At 38.8% G+C, this 17,549-nt stretch overlaps 1 protein-coding gene across 1 annotated transcript in view; it reads left to right on the forward strand.

Moving 5' to 3' along the window:
- Positions 1-17,549, forward strand: part of ZNF385B (zinc finger protein 385B) — a 147,566-nt gene that overhangs the window by 18,514 nt on the left and 111,503 nt on the right. The window contains exon 2 of the mRNA XM_058809548.1: positions 11,656-11,958. Coding sequence (XP_058665531.1) covers positions 11,658-11,958 — 301 coding nt within the window. The 5' untranslated portion in view covers positions 11,656-11,657. The remainder of the gene's footprint in view (positions 1-11,655; positions 11,959-17,549) is intronic.

Genomic DNA, 17,549 nt, shown 5'->3' on the forward strand with positions numbered 1-17,549 from the left:
CCTGCCTGAGAAAGCTTTTCATGTACCTGGTGATTTACAAAGATGGGAAAAATGCTTCTGTGGATGTATTTTTCTACTTTCTCTGCTTGCTTTAGATATTTATCAATGTACAAAAAGAAATTAAATTAGATAACTTAAAAAGAATGCCTAGAATTATTTTATCTATCTTGAGTTCCTACTAATTGGTATGGAGGAAATGGTTGTGTTTTCTATTAACCATCTATAAATGGATATGACACATGAAGTGAGTTTATGCTGGTTGTGAAGCAGGCAGAAGATATCATACTAGTTTTGCTTTTTAGTAGTCTTTTCTTCTGTGTTTATATAATATATCAGTGAATGGGCAGGAGAAGACTACAGAGAGGGTAGGAAAAAACTGGAACTGGGTGAGAACTGATGGAGGACCAGCAATCAAAATGATAACAGCACATTTTGTAAATGATCACAAGAAAAGGAGGCAGTTAAAACATCCTGATGGCAAGGAAGAAAATTCCTAAAATTTTTTTCAGGCCAAGGAGAACTGTTAGTTCTGCAGAATTGCTTCTTGGTCTCAGGTTCCCTCTGAACTTGAGGGCCATATGTGCCTTTTGCCACTGATCACAGTGAGAATCCTCAGCTGCTCCCAGGTCGGTAGGTGGAACCAGCAGAACCTTGTAAGTTGTTCTTAGTGTACTGTGTGTCTTCCACAGTGCAACTTCCTCTTATTTTATTGGGCAGTTAGAAAGCTATAACCTCCTGAGTTGTCTGATCTAAAATAAACATCAACTAATCTAGTAGGTCTCAACAAATCTCCCGAACTTGACGGCAGATGGCACATGCTTTTTATTTAGCCCTGCATATACTATCTTGGTGGGTGGTAACTGCCTTAGGACAAAATCAGCATCCCACCAGTCACCATCTGGGACGGCAGATGATATGTGGGACTGTCATGAATAAGCATTCTGATGTTTGTAAATGTCTGAAGGAAGACACTGCTTGTTAACGTGGCAGTTGGTATGCAGTCACCTCCGTGAGAAGCACACTTGGTGCAGTCATCAGCAAAAGATGAATTGTGTGCCTTGGGTTCGTCTCTGGAATATGGGTGGGTGTAAGTTGAATCTTCCATAATTTGTTCATTTTGATGGCAAACTTGAATGGCTCTTATCTTGACAGACCTTTCTTTGTCACTGCTTTTGTGCTAAAAATTGTATACTCTTTGGTACTGTGTCAGCAGTATTATTTAGATGCCTACATCATAACCAATGCTGATAGTGAGCACAAGTGCATGGTATGAAATGTGCCCTTGCTTCCACAGTGTACTCTGAGTTGGTGGGGAAATGGAGGGGACAGTTTAGAAAAAAAGGTGTGAAATTGCTGCAAAAAACACTCCGTAGTTTTGTCCCAGATGCAGGAATGGAAATGCACATCTTCTGGCCCTCCTCTACTATGGGCAATGAGAGATGGGGATGACTGGGGTGGATCAGAAGCCAATTTTATTGAGAATATGGAGAGTTTATACAGGATTATGTTTTTGATAACAATTTCTCATTGGTTACACATTCTTCATGACATCAGTTACCTGGTAATCATTACAAAATTTCACAACCTATCTTTTGGTCACTTCTACACCAGGGAGCAGTTATCTGTGCCATGATGGCTTCTGCTTGATTAGGCCTGAGATATCAGACTCCTTTATCAGTTCTGCTGTACCTCTGTCTCACTCTCCACACTCTACTCCCATTTTACCTTGTCCCCTGAGCAAGATGCACACACAGACGTCTGAACTACAAGGAGATCCACAGGCCACTTGCCTCATCTTCTCTGTTCCTGGCTCTATGCACTAAGCTCCATCCTGAAGAGAAGTGCTTTGAGAAATGTTATTTGGAGCTGGTATTTTGGAGGGGCTGCTTGTAATTTATATAGAATATTTTAGACAGTAAAGCTTCAGTCTTCTAATCCATCTCCTGTGGACTTTCTCCAGCAGGTCCATGCCCTTCTTTATTTGGAGTTTGCAGAGCTCTTTGAAACACTTGAAGGAAGTGACCTCTACTTTAGCAATTCAAATAGCTGACTTGACTTATTTTTTTCAGTGCCTCCTGAATACTTGGTGTAGAATATATACAGGAGTGCAGGGCTTAAAAAGTTTATGCAGCTACACAGTGTGTGATACTTGGGAGTGGGGCTGTGGGAGCCTCATCTCCAGTGGGTGCAGCTGTGCAGGACAGGTGAGCAGCATTGGAGGTAACGAGCCAGGGAGTGCCCAGGGGCACTGACCAACCACCACAGGGAGCAGAGGGCACACAGGTGCAGTGCCTGAGCCATGAGGGGCACACAGGTGCAGTGCATCAACATGAGGGTATAAAAGGTTGGGCAAAAGAGCAAGAAAGAGCAGATGCTTGAAGCCTTCTGAAGTGACATGATGGTCCTCTGTATGGGCAGACACCTGAAGCCTTCTGATGTGGTATGGTGTTACTCTGTTTGGGGGGAATGCTTAAAGGCTTCTGAAATTGCATGGTGGTGCTCTGTGTGTTGTGGCACTCTCAACTGTGACATGTGCTGGGACAAGTTTATGCAATTCAGTGGTTCTGGAATCGCCATTGGACCTTTGGTGTAGAGGTTTTGTGGTAGAGCAATATATTGCCTGAGTGTCTTCATGTATTTTTGACTATTAAATATGATATGCAAGTGGTATACTGACTTTATACAAATTGAATAACAAAAAGGAAGAAACCCAAACAATCTGCCACATGAACTCTTAATTTAGGTACTACCTTCAGATTAAAATGTAAGAATTAGGGTCCAAAAGTTTATAAAACCAGATGAGATTAAAGCAATAATATGGTTTCACTGGCTGGAAATGAGGAGTGTCTGCTAAATTTGTATGAGCAAATGCAGTCCTTCTCATGGCTCTTACTTGAGGGGATAGCAGAGTGGATTATTTACAGCATGGAAGCGCATGCATGTCCTGTTTCTGGATCAGCAAAACTAGTAAAAGGCTGGCTCTTCTTTTTTATGAATGGAGACATGTTTTTTAGTGTGGAATAAGGTATTCAGAATGGATTTTGCAAGCAACAGTCGCTTAAAGCCTGAGGTGACTGGCAGCTCTAGTTTAAGAGAGATCTGTGCATAAGAAGGAGGAATAAGGGAGTGGCTGTATCTTCAGCTTTACCAGACATCTCTCCAAGTTCAGTGTTAGCACAAAACACAGTCAGTTTTTGTTCCTTTAAACAGGGAAAAGAGAAGCAAAAGGTTAGGTTCAGGTCAGTGCTAACTTTAACCTGGCCTGCCTGCAGGTGGCTTCAGACTAGGTGATCCAATATTCTTATGGTCTGTCGCTACCAGCTGGGTAATATTCTTATAACTTGATCATAAAACTTAAGTAATTAATAAGATAAAGAAGATGTAACGTCCCTCTATACAATAAAGCAACATTGGTTTTGATATTTTTTCAGTTCCAAAAGGGAATCAGCTGTTTACACAGACTTTGACAGTACCTTATACATGATGATTAATCTGGGACCATCTTTTCAGGAGCACTTTAGGATTGACATCCACTTCCTCTGATCATGGTTGCAGTTTTCTGTTCTTTGAGCTCTTAGTGCTTCCAATCAAGCTGATAGATCTCAATCTCACATTTTTTCCCTGAATGTGGTGTGTTCTTTGTTCATGCCCAGCTATTATTTTCACACAATCATCAAAGTGTCCAAGAGTGCTTTCACAGCATTACCGGACTTTATCCTGAATTAATGATTTCCAGCACAACTTCTATTCAGCTCCTTGCATTGTCAGACTTAAGGAGAAGACAGCCATCTATGAGGCCTGACTTTGTTGTGGCTTCCTTTTGTGCTGAGATGAATTCTTGATATTTTTAAGAAGGTAGGAAATTATTTTTACTTCTTGAGACCAAAGATTGATTTACTTTTCAAATGTTATTGTGCTCAAGCAAGATAAAGTAACAGCCAGGTGCAAATACCCTGTGGGAACCTCAGATTATGTCAGCAGGTTTTCATCTTTATTTTTGCAAGTTTATGCCACGGACAACTGTTTTTATAAATAAAATAGTTGCTTCACTAGAAGTACCTTACATCTTGAATCACTTGTCTAAATAGTTAAAACCCATGTGTTTTGCAGTTGGCTTTATGTTCTCTTAAGCTTCTTAAATGTATAAAAATAATGTGGTGTTTAAAAAACCCCTATTTTCTGTGGTCCTTTTGTTATTGAACACAGAAATAATGCAACCTGAACACAGGTTGAAACTATATCCTCTACAGGATTTTCCCTTTATAGGTTTGTGTTCATCTCTTCCAAGCTGTAAAATCTGATGGAGATATATTTAATTAATGTTGTGTTAGTCAGTATTTTACTAGGGATAAATACAAGGAGTCCTTTGATTTAAATAGACTTGGATCCAGTGCTTTGAAAGTTACAAGTAAAAATCTTAACCTAGCAACTTTGTAGAAAATTTTTAGAGGCACTATCGTTCAATTTATTTATTAAATTTGCAACTGATAATACAGTTCCCTGGTCTCAAGAAAGCAGATTATGAAAATGGGCAAAATTGAAAATATGCATAAGAAAACTCACTTGGCTAATTTCTACTTGGAAAAATTTAGTTTTTTAAAATCAAGCGTTTGCTATTAAAATAACTTGTAATTTTTGTGTTCAATCTGTTAAGGTATCCTATTTTATTTTTTTATTTTGATTTTTTCCTTTCTTTGTTCTTTTTTCTTTTTTCCCTGTGTTTGGCATTTGGGCATGTTTAACATTTTAATCCTGCCCATATCCAAGAAAGAGCTAATATAAGTCTCTCTATTTTTGTGATTTGGTTTTTTGTTCTTCCTGGGTGTTGCTTTACAGATATGGTATACTTGGGATTTAGGTCTTTAATATGGAACTGGAGTTCCTGGATGAAATAGGATGTAAATAGGATCAGATACATGATGGCTGGTATGAAATGGACTTTTTTTTTTTTATGAGGACTCTAAAAGACAGACTGGACTCTGGGGTACCTGATGGAGTTGTTGCAGACCTCATACCAGGGATGGCACTGTTGATATCGGGATCATTATAAGGATTTGTTAAAAAAATATGTTATAGAGAAAGCTAAGGGAGCTGAGTAGCCATTTTCCTGGAAGGTCTACTCTCCCTGATAGGTTTCTGCATGTGGTAGGGGAGGACAATGTCTAAAATGACATCTAAACCACGTGTTGGACAATTTGGGCATCTAAATATTCTTCTGTAATTAGCTAAGATTGCTTAGAGTGCAAGTTAACTGAAGGTAAGCCGTGGTTTAATGACATACTGCTGAGTAGAAGGCAGCAACTTGTCAAATGGTTCATCAAGCAAAATGGTATTATGGTAATTCTGTAGAACTATCTGTTTGTCTTGAAGCATAATCCAGGATATCTGTCTGGACTCCAAACTTGGGTAGCCTGCTTGCCAGCAGTCGGATGTGTTATGTCCGGTGAGGATACATCTCTTTGGCAAATAAACTGATGTGTAAATAGATTTGTGTTAATGCTAAGAGTGCCAGAAATCTGTAAGTATGAGGAAAGGATCAACCTTACAATTAGAGCTAACTGCAGGTATTGGCTCAAGCAACAGCAGTCACTGATAACCTCAGTGAGAGTCATTTCATTTACTCCAGTTTAGCTGAGCTCACAGTCTTGTGCAGCAGGTCACTTTTCAGGTTTCCTTAACATGGAAAATTTCAAGGCAGTAAAGCAAAGCAAAACACTAGCTACTTGAATGCTTCTAGTTTTCTGAATTACCTTGTGCTGAACAACTAATGTTTGTGTTGTGAAACAACCATCTGTTTTTATAGTTTGAAGAGAATCTCCTTCAAATGTTAAATGCTCTAAAATGTGTTAGTGAAGAGGCTGTCTGCCATTTGTTACCATTCAAAAGTTTTCATGCACAATGAAAGCAAGCTGAGTTTCTATTCCTCTTTTTATTGATAAACTAGCATCAAAATTAAAGCTAAAAAATTACTTAGCCCAGTTTGATCTGTGTACTGTGACCAATTGATTATTCTTTATCTGTCTTAAGAAATAAAAATGTGTTTACTTTTTTGAACCATCCAATTTTTACTGTAACTTTGAATAAAAACATGCCATGTATTTTGAAAGCAGAGATGAAATACATAGCCAAGAGCTGATCAGGTATGGATGGGTGGGTAATAAATAGTTTGACAGGTGGACATGTTGCAGAATATGATGTCTCCTTGAGGAATTTCAGAACAAGATGAGGATTAAACATGGCAGTTCTCTGTTTGGGTTTGTATTGAAAGAAAGAGGAACACATCTTCAGAAACCAAACAGGTCCCTTAAACATATGGGGGATTTTTCAAGGCTGGCTTCAAAAGAGTCTCTAGTGCTTTTTTTAACTCTGTAGGATACTGTGCACAAGGCACTATGCATATGCTGTTCACCACAGTATCCCAAAAGAACTTGTTGCCCAGATGGTGCAAACCATATGCCTCTTGATAGTTTATCTGTGTTTGGGAAATAGTCTCTAAAAATACAATAAAGGTCATGAGACTCGTAAAAAACAGCTCTAGTAAATTTTTAAATAATGCTCTGGAGGTATTCAAAGCTGGTTTGTGTATTTTTTGGCGTTGGGTTTTTTTCTTTTGGGAGATGCGTATAAATGTTTTGTGGAGAGATGAGGAAGTAGGGAATCATAGCTGCTCAGTGTGAGGCCACAGCTCTTGAGGCATGTGTTCAGGCTTCCCTAGTTCAGTGCAGAGATAGTTTTTCTCCATTGGAGATGATCAAGAGGACTACAAAACAAGGCTGGGTCCTGTGTCTCTCTCACCCTGCTTCTCCCAGCTGTCTGAATGAACAATTTGGAAATGTAACAATACAGAAAGCCAGTTAATTTTGGTTTTTGTTCCCATGTCTTCAGCAGCTCATTTGATTATTTCCAAAAGCTAAGGGAGAAAATTCTCTTTGCTCATATGTAAGTTGTTAAAATAAGTTTTCTTTTTTGCTTACCTGGCACAGATCCACAGAGGAAAGGCAGTCTAATTACATTTTGAGCACAGTGGTTCTTTGAAGTATGAACTAATTAGGAATGGGCATTGCAAAAGTTTAGACCAGCACTCAGGAAAAGAATGCATCATGTAACCATCACTAATTCATTAGGATAACCAAAGCTTATTTCCTTTGAGTAAAGATTTGCACATTCTCACCTGCAGCACTGTACTATATATAATACTTCTTTGTAGCTCCTCTGAAAGCACAACTCTGTTTAAAAGTAAATTAGCTAGCCAAATTGAAAGGCTAATTGCCTTGAGCTTCAAGTACAAAGGATATCCACACTTAGATTTCTTTGCCTGCTGTAAGAGGCTGAGGGAGATGTGTTTTCAGAAATCCTAACAGGGTATCTCATTACACTTCAGAATTTTAATGTGGTGTCATAAATCACTAACTTATTCTTGCTCCAGTATTGTTTGCAGAATCTATTGAGATAGATCAGTTCTGTGTACTGGGGAGGAAATGTGATGGAGGGGCAGTCCTGTTTAGTCTGGTAACAGTTTATGTCAAATACCTGAGAAGGTCTTATACTGTACATTGCTTCCTCTTATGATGTTGGTCAGAAGAAAAATTAGTATATCTGGTTTGATTCATGACTTGTTCTTGAAAGAGCAAGACTGATGGGGCATACAATCCCTTCACAGACATAACATTTCTCTGGATCATTTCAGCTGGATATATGGATGCTCTTCTCTGTTTCCTGCTTTGTTTTTTCTGTTTTCCCATTCTCACCTTTCAATTTTTGAGTCTAATCTTTATTGAGTAAATACAGTGACAACCTTTGCAATGTGTATGTCCAGTGTGATTCACAGAATCACGTCCTTTTTGTATAGATAATTTTAATTTGTGGATATTGTTATGTATCAATTGCAGCTAGGACTCGGCTTACACTGTGCTGTATTAAGGTAATACAGAACTGGGAGTTTGCAGGATTGATCTAAAATATTTTCTCAATGTGATAATTCCCAACCCTTCTGCCTTTTAATGAACTCATTCTTGTTCTTACTCATACTCTTCAACTTCTAAATACTTCACAAACCTACCTATAACAATTACTCTAAATTACTTTTTGGTTTCAGAGAATGTAATGATTATGAAACTCCTCTTTATTCTCAGCTCACTGACTGTAGTCTCAAGTAGCTGCTTCTGTTACGTGATAATGTTATTGAGCTATGTGTGAACCTGAGGAATGAAATGGCTCTGTTTCATATCTGACCCCTGGTGGAGGGAGAGCAAGTACCACCCAGAACTCTTCACAACCTATCTGCAGGAATAAGCTCTTTTTGAAAGAGAAAAACACTTGTCAGATGTGTGCTTGCATAAATTTGAGTGACTAAAAAGTTAGAAGAATAAGAACAAAGTTGTTGATTTGTGGGGATTTTTTGTTTGTGTTTTTTTTTGTTCCTATTACAAATTAATGTGTATGTACGTGTTTCTTTCATAAAAGTTTAAAGCATTCAGATAGATAGCCTTCTAAAGAAAGATTAGCTTGTGCAAGATAAACCTCATTCATGGTGAGATTCTTAACACTGATTCAATGCAGAACTGTACTTGTGTGGGATGTTCTAGAACCATGACATTTCAAAGGTGTTTTCCCAACCTGAACTTTAAAGAAGAAAGGAAGGAGACAAAATTTGGAAAACAGTGGAAACTTTCCTTGCGTGTAATAACTTGTTTAGTTTTTGAACAAATACATACACCAAAAGATGTGCTCATTTATGGTAAAATCAGTATTAATGTGTGAAAAATGGCCATACTTTAAAATCTCGGCGTATGTTTGCCACCAATGTTTTCTTTTTAAAAACTCTAGAAGAGACTAAGCAAAGCTTTTCAAACACAAGTGAGTTGCTTTACCAAATGTTCAGATCTCCAAATCCCAGGAGGATGAGGGCTGAGATTTCTGTAAGGAACAAGCAGATTTGAGGCTTGGCATGGTCTTGTCTCTGGCTGCACATAGGGGTTCTGTCCAGGGTTGGACTGGTCAGAGTGTGCTGCTGCCAGCCCTCCTATGCTCAGTGTAGGCATTTTCTCAGAAGTGATGTGCATCTGCTGCTCCCATCAGTTTTTGGGAGGTCATGGCTGCTCATAATCAGACCACCTTTTAATTTAGATGCGGAGCTTAAGGCAGCGAAGGTTGTTTCAAAATTTCAGCTTGTGGTTTTTAATTCTTAAATTAGTAGCAAGAGATTGCTTCAAGGACTCATTTGTCTGGTGAATGCAACTTTATAGTAAAACTGAATTTCTAGTTATTTTATTGTTAAAATAAGAGTGTACCTTGGCAGTCATTTGTTTTTATTTGTTTGAAGGTTAATTTTTTTTCCATACTGGCAGCTGGGATGCCTAAGGGTGCAGGTGCAGCGTGTGATTCCTTGCTGTGCTCAGTTGTTCTTTCTGGGTGCATCCATGTTTATAAATATTTTGGTGATGTCAGGACTGCACTTTTGAGGCAAATGTTCTCATTTTCCCCAGGTACCTTGCTTTGGCCCATAATTGAGCAAGTCTGAGCAGTCTCAGACTTCACCAAGGTTCTGTTCCTTTGGAGAAAAGGAAGCAGAACCCTGCAGTCCAGGAGTTTCCATGTCGTGTGCCGCAGTGCTAATGCAGTACCAGCCCGGTGCTTTGGGAAGCCTTTGGTGCTCTTACAGGCAGCTCCATCAGTCTTCCTTCTGCTCCATGCAGCTTCCTAATACAGATGTTCGCTTCTGCCAATTTTAGAGGTATCCAGACCAACTGAGCTTCATTAAGATCTTACACATGATTGAAATAATTGCTGAATGATATTTTGGATCATTTTCTGTTTGCAGCCAGATGTACAAGATTTCTGACAGGCCAGGATTTTTAAACTGTAACATATTTTATTATTCTATAATGGTTTGTATGTACAACTTATAAAAGAATTTTTGTTTCATAACATTTTACTTCAGAGAGCAAAAGTCACAACAGTGATGTTGAAATAAGTTATGGAAAACAAAGGGACTAGGGGAGGTTATTTATGGTTTAAAATACATTGAAAAAAACAGATACTGAAGCTCTAAGTGAGATGAAATTTTCAGATGAAAATGTTAGCTCAGCTGAGTCAGGGATCTTGGTTGCTTGCCTTGAAATATGATACTTACACTTAAATGATTTAGTGTGATAGTTTGTAGCCTAGGTTTTTAGGACAACCAGTAATTTTTTTTTATTAATTAGGTACCTATGCACTGCGATTATTTTTAATAATTAGTTTTATTTTTATTTGATGTGATTTATACCTTAATGTATTGTTAATATTGTTTATTTGATAACAGAACTGTTATCTATAAGAAAGATATGAAGTCTATTTGCCATACTTGATCAGTGAATTGTACTTGAAGGAATCTGTACCAATGCTAAAATGTTAAGCATGGGTTAGGAATGTGAGGAAATACTCTATCCTACCATATAAATGACTACATTCTGAAGATTTTTCTGTGTACAGCCCTGTGCCAGGGAACAGAACAGACTTTCTCTTGGTAGTAAACTTAACTGGATTATGAGAGACACTCTAGTGTTACTTGTGAATGCTGCACTCTTCTGGGGAGGATTACTGCCACTTCTGGTTTAAAAGTTTGTGTGTTTCAGTGCTCCCGCCTAACAGGGTGGTAGATGTACACAAAGTTCTGTGCTGCTCTGGTTCCCTGGCTGGAAAAGGGACCTTGTGTTTGAAGTCTTTTGCTTTTGCACTCTTGCCTGCAAAGAGCTGCTTTTGTGCACTGCTCTCTGAGCCAGCCTTTGGCCATCCAGAGTATTTGGGTGGTGGGGGATAAGAATAAACATCAATTTGTGTAGCTAAGAAAACAGAATTATTTTTATATGAGTTACCCTAGACCCTCTATTTCTTCTCCGCTGGTTTAGCGCCATTCCTTAAATGAAATATGGACTTTCTGCCTATATATATAAAATTGTACTTTGTGCAGCTTGATTATGAGGTTTTTAATTCTCTAGGGCAAGTTAATATTTCAGGCTCCTGGCTTGTTGTTCAGGAACTCACATTTACCATGATTTTGTGTAGTTTGCACAAGACTGATGTTTAGCTGACTTTCTGCTGTACAATTGTGAAGGTATTGATGGACAAATATTGATAACATGCAGTCTTTGTATGAAGCTGAAGATTTGGATGTATGTGAAAGTGGCAAGGCTTCATTAGTCTCATTTGAACAGTCAGATGTCTTCCAGTGTTTCCATAAGATTTCTTGCTGGCATTGTTTTTGTTGAATAATTGTATTTGAAGCAGTGGGCACTGCTATAGTCATTGGAAAGTAAAAAGCTCTGGCACCAGTGTTTAGTAAGGCAAAGGAAATGTATTTGGAAATTATCTTAACCTCCGCTACAGATGCAATAATAAATCTGCTTTAAAATAGAGAGCTTGCTTAACAAAATGATGAGTTGTTGCAAGTTGCTGTGCACAGACTGTGATACATTGCCAACTTATTATTTCTGGGCTCTGTGGTGTGTCACAAATGCTTTTATTTCTATATTAAGCAATGCCTCTGCAGTTTGGAACCTTATTTGTTAGAACTGGTTACTGGGTCATGTATTGCAGCATTTTAAAAAAGAAAATGCAGTTTTAGTAGTAAGGATTTGTTGCTCTCTAGTAACAAATTGTCTCTTTTCCTTGTAGGTATGAAGCGTCCATTAAGTCCTGACCACATCATTGAAGATGGGATTATGAATCAACCAGCTGCTCTACGGACCTTTGAAGAAAAAGGACTGAGGAATGACAGACAGGATTACCAATTAAGCAAAGAAAAGAAGAAGATACTGTTTTCCTTCTGTGAAGTGTGCAATATACAGCTGAACTCTGCAGCCCAAGCTCAAGTTCATTACAACGGGAAATCTCACTTGAAAAGAGTGAAGCAGCTAAACAATGGAAAAGTCCCTACAAGTACAGCTCCTGGCACTTTGTTTGCAAGTACCAGCGCAGGTACATAATTAGTTTGAGATGTTGGATTTTGGTCAATAATTCTGAGGAAGCTTTTAAGCTCTACCTTCTCTGCCCAACATAACCATTAAACTTAATATAGATTAGTACTAGTAGTTAATAATATTTTGCCATGTTTAGAATTACTGGTGTATTTCTTTTCCTGGTCTCTTTGAAAGTAACTCTTGTGTATCCAAACACTTACACATTTTGTCATCTGCTTTTGTTCCCAAAAGAAAGTTCTGGAGGGATGCTACACGTACAGGAGAAACTTTAAAATGAAATCAAGTAGTGGAATGATGGAGGAGGAGAGCTGGAATTTACAGGCCTGGCCCTTTCATTTTTTCTGCTTTCAGCCCTCCAGGTTTTAACCACTCCTATCCATAGAATCACTTTAGGTTGGAAAAGACATCTAAGTAAGAAATATTTCTAAGTAAGACCTTTTACTTACTAGGAAAAACAAAAGTCTTGGGCAAAATGCATCTAGCATGCATAATGTGAAGATATAAAGCACATAATATGCCTTCTGTTTATTTGGGGTTTTTTTTTTTTTTTATTTTAGTGTTAGAGTCCGTTCATAGCTACTTGAGAAAAATCTAACAGATCTTGAATCTTCATACAAGAAGTTTTCTTTATTGTAGTATTTGTTTTTATTTGTCACGTTAAGACCCTGGCTTTGGTTTCTTTTGTTTTGTATAGAAACAATCAAGCTGCATTGAAAGGTTTAGCTTTTTCTTCTAATTTTGTTTCTTGTTAACTGAATTTTACTTTTGTTTGACTTAGAACTAAGCAGTGTGAGAGTATCAGTTGTGAAAGACCTGTGATTCAAAAGATGAAATTCTTATTGAACAACTTCTAGATTAAATAATTGTGAGCATTCTTAAAATACCTGAATATCTGTGAGACATTATGATTGACTTATGATTCCTCTGTGTGTGGACCTACAATGCAGACATAGAAAAATATTTTCTATTTTTGTTGCTTCTTGTTATCTGAACCCCTTCATCTGATGCCTTTGCTGACATTGCTGGGGATCACAGCTGATGCTCTGGCACCATTACTCAAAGAATGCTCTGATGCTCAGAATTCAAGTATGTTTGCTGGAGCACATGCTTTGGGGTTACTGCATAGCTTGGGTGTTAAAATTCATGTTTCTTTGTACTTAGTTCACTGATCTTTATATCAGACAATTAGTTGTGTCCTAGTTATGCTGGTCTATCTGGTGCATGTTGAAATAAGCATTTTTTTTCATAGCTGAGGAACATTGTGTTCATAGCATTTAAAAGAAAGAAATGCCTTCTAATAGACAATTTATTATTATTGTGATTATGTGAACAATTTAATATACTGTTTAAGAACTAGCAGGAGAACAGATTTACTGAGATGTAGTTCTCAAAGAACATTTTCCAAAAATAACTAGAAATTAATTTTCTTTTAAATTGACATTATCCAGGCTCAGTTTTAATCCATGTCCTCTGGAGTGTTATTACCTCTTGTAATGGAGGTCTTCCTTTCCCATTTCTTCAGCTAACGTTGTAAACAGAACTAATTGTGCAGATGGCAAGAGAGCAATTATATTAATCTCACCTCACCAGTGAATAGGTATTATTCCAGATGCAAAGGAAGCAAGTAGCCTCTCTCATACTTCACTGTTATAGCTGCACCCTTCTAACAAAGCACGTAGTGAACAGTTCAGCACACCTTAGGAAACTTCCTATAAAAGTTCCATCCAGTGTCAGGTTGGAGTTTTTCCTCTGTGTTCAATAGGTAAATGTGAAATCAGTAATATTCCCCCTGGAAAATGAGGTGACTGTAAAATATATGTGACTGAAAAGTTTCCTTGACCCTTCAGAAACCAGGATTACAGACCTGCCAGAACTGTCGTGGTTCTGTGTGACAGAATGGATGGATCACTGACTCCAGCTCTTCCTTGGTGGACTTTGTTATAAATGGAGATGAGATATATTTTCATAGTCATTCTGTTTTGTGGTCCTCTCTGTGACAGGTGGCCCTCAGCTGTTAGCAAATGTCCTTTTAATTTTTGACTTCTACTGTGCTTTACAACTATAAACTTCAGTTGCTCTTAACTTGTTGGTAATGGTCCTTGTACTACTATTGGAATGTTTATTAAGATTTGATGCCTGGGATTCCAGGTCCTGGAAAGGATATCTTTAATTGTATAGATGAAAGGCTTTTATATATTTAAAATCTAAATATAATTGTAGAGATGAGTTTAAAGCTACTTCTTTGTATTTAGAGTAAGGGTGCAATTGTCATAGGATTTAAAATATATTTAGCAACAGATTTTTCTAAAAAGTTTCCTCTATTTCTAGTTAATCTTGCCTTGCCAGTTACTGATGTATACAAATTCTCTTGCTATTGTACCTCTACCTGCAATTTAAATTACCTCCTAGCAAGTGAAATTTAATAGAAAATAAAGATTTAAGAGCTGTTTTTCTTCATATTGCCGCAATCAAGAAATCAGTGCGTTACACTAGGTAATTTTGGTGATTTGATCCACTCATTGAACTTTGCATTTTATTTACATTGCTGTTGAAAACCGGAAGAAAAGAGCATTCTGCTTGGAAAATACATTGCACACGGTGAGCCTTCCCTATTGCCTGTTAGTGCTTGTTTATTACCGGCCATTCCCCCATGGCTCTTGGTGCAGCCACTCCCAGGGCCATCCTGATCCTTGTGCCAGGCACACAGACGTACAGACAGGCTGCTGTCAGCAGGACATAAATAAACTCTCATCAAAGTCAGAAAGTGCATGTTTGCCTTGCAGCTTAAGTTGGAAATTATTTCATGTATTTCCTATGAAGAAAAAGGAAAAGAAAGGGTGATTTCCTGCAGCCATGGGGAGATGTATTTTGGAGCGAGCCTATTTAAAGCTTTTCAGTGAGCGGGCTGGAGCCTGCAGCAGATCCCAGCCCTCCTGGGCGCCTGGAATCCACCTGGCCCCTGCTGAGAGCAGGGGCTGAGCGCCCGCTGCAGTCCTGGGCGTAGGGCACGAACTTGGCTCAGGGCTGATTGAAATCTGCTCGCCTCCTCTGCGCTGCCAGCCAGCTAACGAGGGAAGGGCTGCTGGGAGCCGGGATGCGCCGGGCTGCTCGGTCCCCACGCGATGGCGCTGCAGGCCGGGCCGTGCCGAGCCGCGCGTTCAGCATCCCCGCGCCGTGCCGAGCCGCGCTGCCCCGGGGGAGAACTGCGGGCTGCTCCCAGCGCCGGCAAGGGATGCCGGGCGCGGCTGCCTTGTGTTCCTCCCGCTTCCTCCTCGGAGGTGACACCGGTTTTGCGCCACGAATTCTCATTGCTTCCTCCATGGGGTGGTATCTCCTGGTGAGTCTCCTGGTTCTCTCTTCTTTCCCCCATGGTAACGTGGGAACAGTTGGTGTAGTTTTAAGGAAGTGTACTAGAAATGCCTGTCAAAGTCCAGATCTTACAGATCTCTGGAAACGTGTAGGGAAGTTTTATTTTTGTTACAGAAAGTGCCCGGACTTAAAAGTGGGCAAAGGAAAATCCTTTTTCCATGGGTCCTAGGCTGTTTTAAAGAGCACATGTGCTTCAGGACACTCATTGATGCCCATGCGATCTTTCTGCAGGTCTGGCTGGAGGTGTGATTGGGATGTCAGGATGCCGTGTGTCCTGGCAGCAGCTCTGCGTTCTTGTTCTTGAAATCTCTGACCTTGCATGACAGTTTTGGAAATGCTGTAGGACCCTATACCATGACTCTTTGTAAGGAACAGTGCTACAAGTTGTAGTAATAACACTGCAATACTGAGGAAATAATCACAGGTTGATTTCCTGAGGTGTTACAAACACACAGTTTTGTGGTCTGGTTCACAGCAGTGACAGCAAGGGATTTGTTAATACAGCAAAATAAATATGTAAATTACTAGACTTCTGTTGTGTTTGGGACTTAAATCCGGTCACAAAAAGGGCCCAGTAGTAGTAGTGGAAAGGAGAAGGTAAAACAGCAGTTTTAGGCATGGGGGAAGAACAAGGGAGTTTGGACAAGGCAGGGCTTCTTCCACTTTTGATAACAGAGATAAGAGCTTCTTTGTCTCTTTGTGCAGTGCTATATAAATGTTTAAGTCTAGTCAACCTATCAAGTTTATGGAGGCAGGGAGGCTTATAATTCAAGAGCTCAGGTTATTCTTGATAGGATCCATGGATTGTATGGCTAACTTGCGCATTAGTTTTCAAAAAAAAAAAAAGTGGTAGAAAGTGTGAATAGTATCTTCAGCCAAAAAATTCAACAGACTATTGATGGACTTCGAGAAATTATACTGAAAACATTCCAGATACCCTTAGATCAGACCCACGATGGTTGGTTACAACAGAATGAATCTGCAGTGCACTGCTCTCATTTCAGTGGAGGTTTTCCTTGGTTTTTGTCAGAAGAATCTAAACCTTAATGCAGGTTTTTGTATGTAGGTTATAATCTTTATATGGGCCGAGACTGGCTTTGTGACAGGTACCTTAGTTGCCATCTGAGACTGCTTTGTGCCAATGTAATGGAATACAGAACTTTTGCTTACTTTAAGCCTCTTGATCTGGGTCCTCAATTCCTTGTCAATGTTTGTCTTTCATTAATCTATAACAAGACAAGGATAATCCGATTTTTATTGCGGAAGATCTTTATGAATTATTCTAGCTAGTACTCAGAGGAATGCAAAGCAGTAACTAAAAGTATCTTTAAAAAGTTTGTGGCCCGAGTCGTATTAAATGCATGCATGCATAGCTATAGAATTAGTACGCAAATCTTTAGAGAGCACTGTGAGCTTACTCTTTTTTTGTCTTGGGCCAAAACCTTTGTTAGACTAGTAGAAGGTGAGCACTTGTTCTGCCTTCCATTTCAGCTGCCTACATACAGCCCAACCTTTTTAGAAAGCAGTTTCAAGAAAGCTGCTTCTGTGGGGCCACAAAGTGGAGCAACTCCTCAGGGCTTCCCCTCTCTGTTCCCTCATGAGATGGAGGGTGCTCCATGCTTTGCTGTCCTACTCTTGGTAAAATCCATTTTGCTATTTGTAAAGAAATTATACTCTCACTACAAAGCAAAGCTGTGTCCAATATAATAGAAATAATAAGAGAAAGAGTTACATGTCCGTAATGAAATGTGGGCTAGTGAACTGTTGAGAAACTCTTTGTATTTCACTTCTTGCTACAAGGTATGTTGGCTTTTTTCTTATTCAGTGGTTTCTTGAACAAGATGACATTTGGTAGATGGTACCACATTCTCGGCATCACTTGAGTCTCTTCTACCATTTACTTAAGAGATAGGTAATGGTACATAACTTTTTTCTTGCAGAATGAAATGTATTTAGTATAAACAATTGCTGTTTTTTCTTTCATGGAAGTCATCATAGAAATTAGGCAGTTTATTGTATTCTTAGTGGGCACTTGATATTCCTCACAAAATAGTGATGTTGAGAGTTAATATCAAGGCCCAGAACTGACATTAAAGTTGTTTTTTTATTTGTCAATGACTACAGATTATATCTATAATATTCTGTTCTTTGAGTAGATGCACTGTAGAAGTACTGGTAAAATTAATAAAAATATTAAGTCGATTATACTTGCGCTCACTG

Source organism: Ammospiza caudacuta, chromosome 8, assembly GCF_027887145.1.
Source record: "Ammospiza caudacuta isolate bAmmCau1 chromosome 8, bAmmCau1.pri, whole genome shotgun sequence".
NCBI classification, from domain to species: domain Eukaryota; kingdom Metazoa; phylum Chordata; class Aves; order Passeriformes; family Passerellidae; genus Ammospiza; species Ammospiza caudacuta.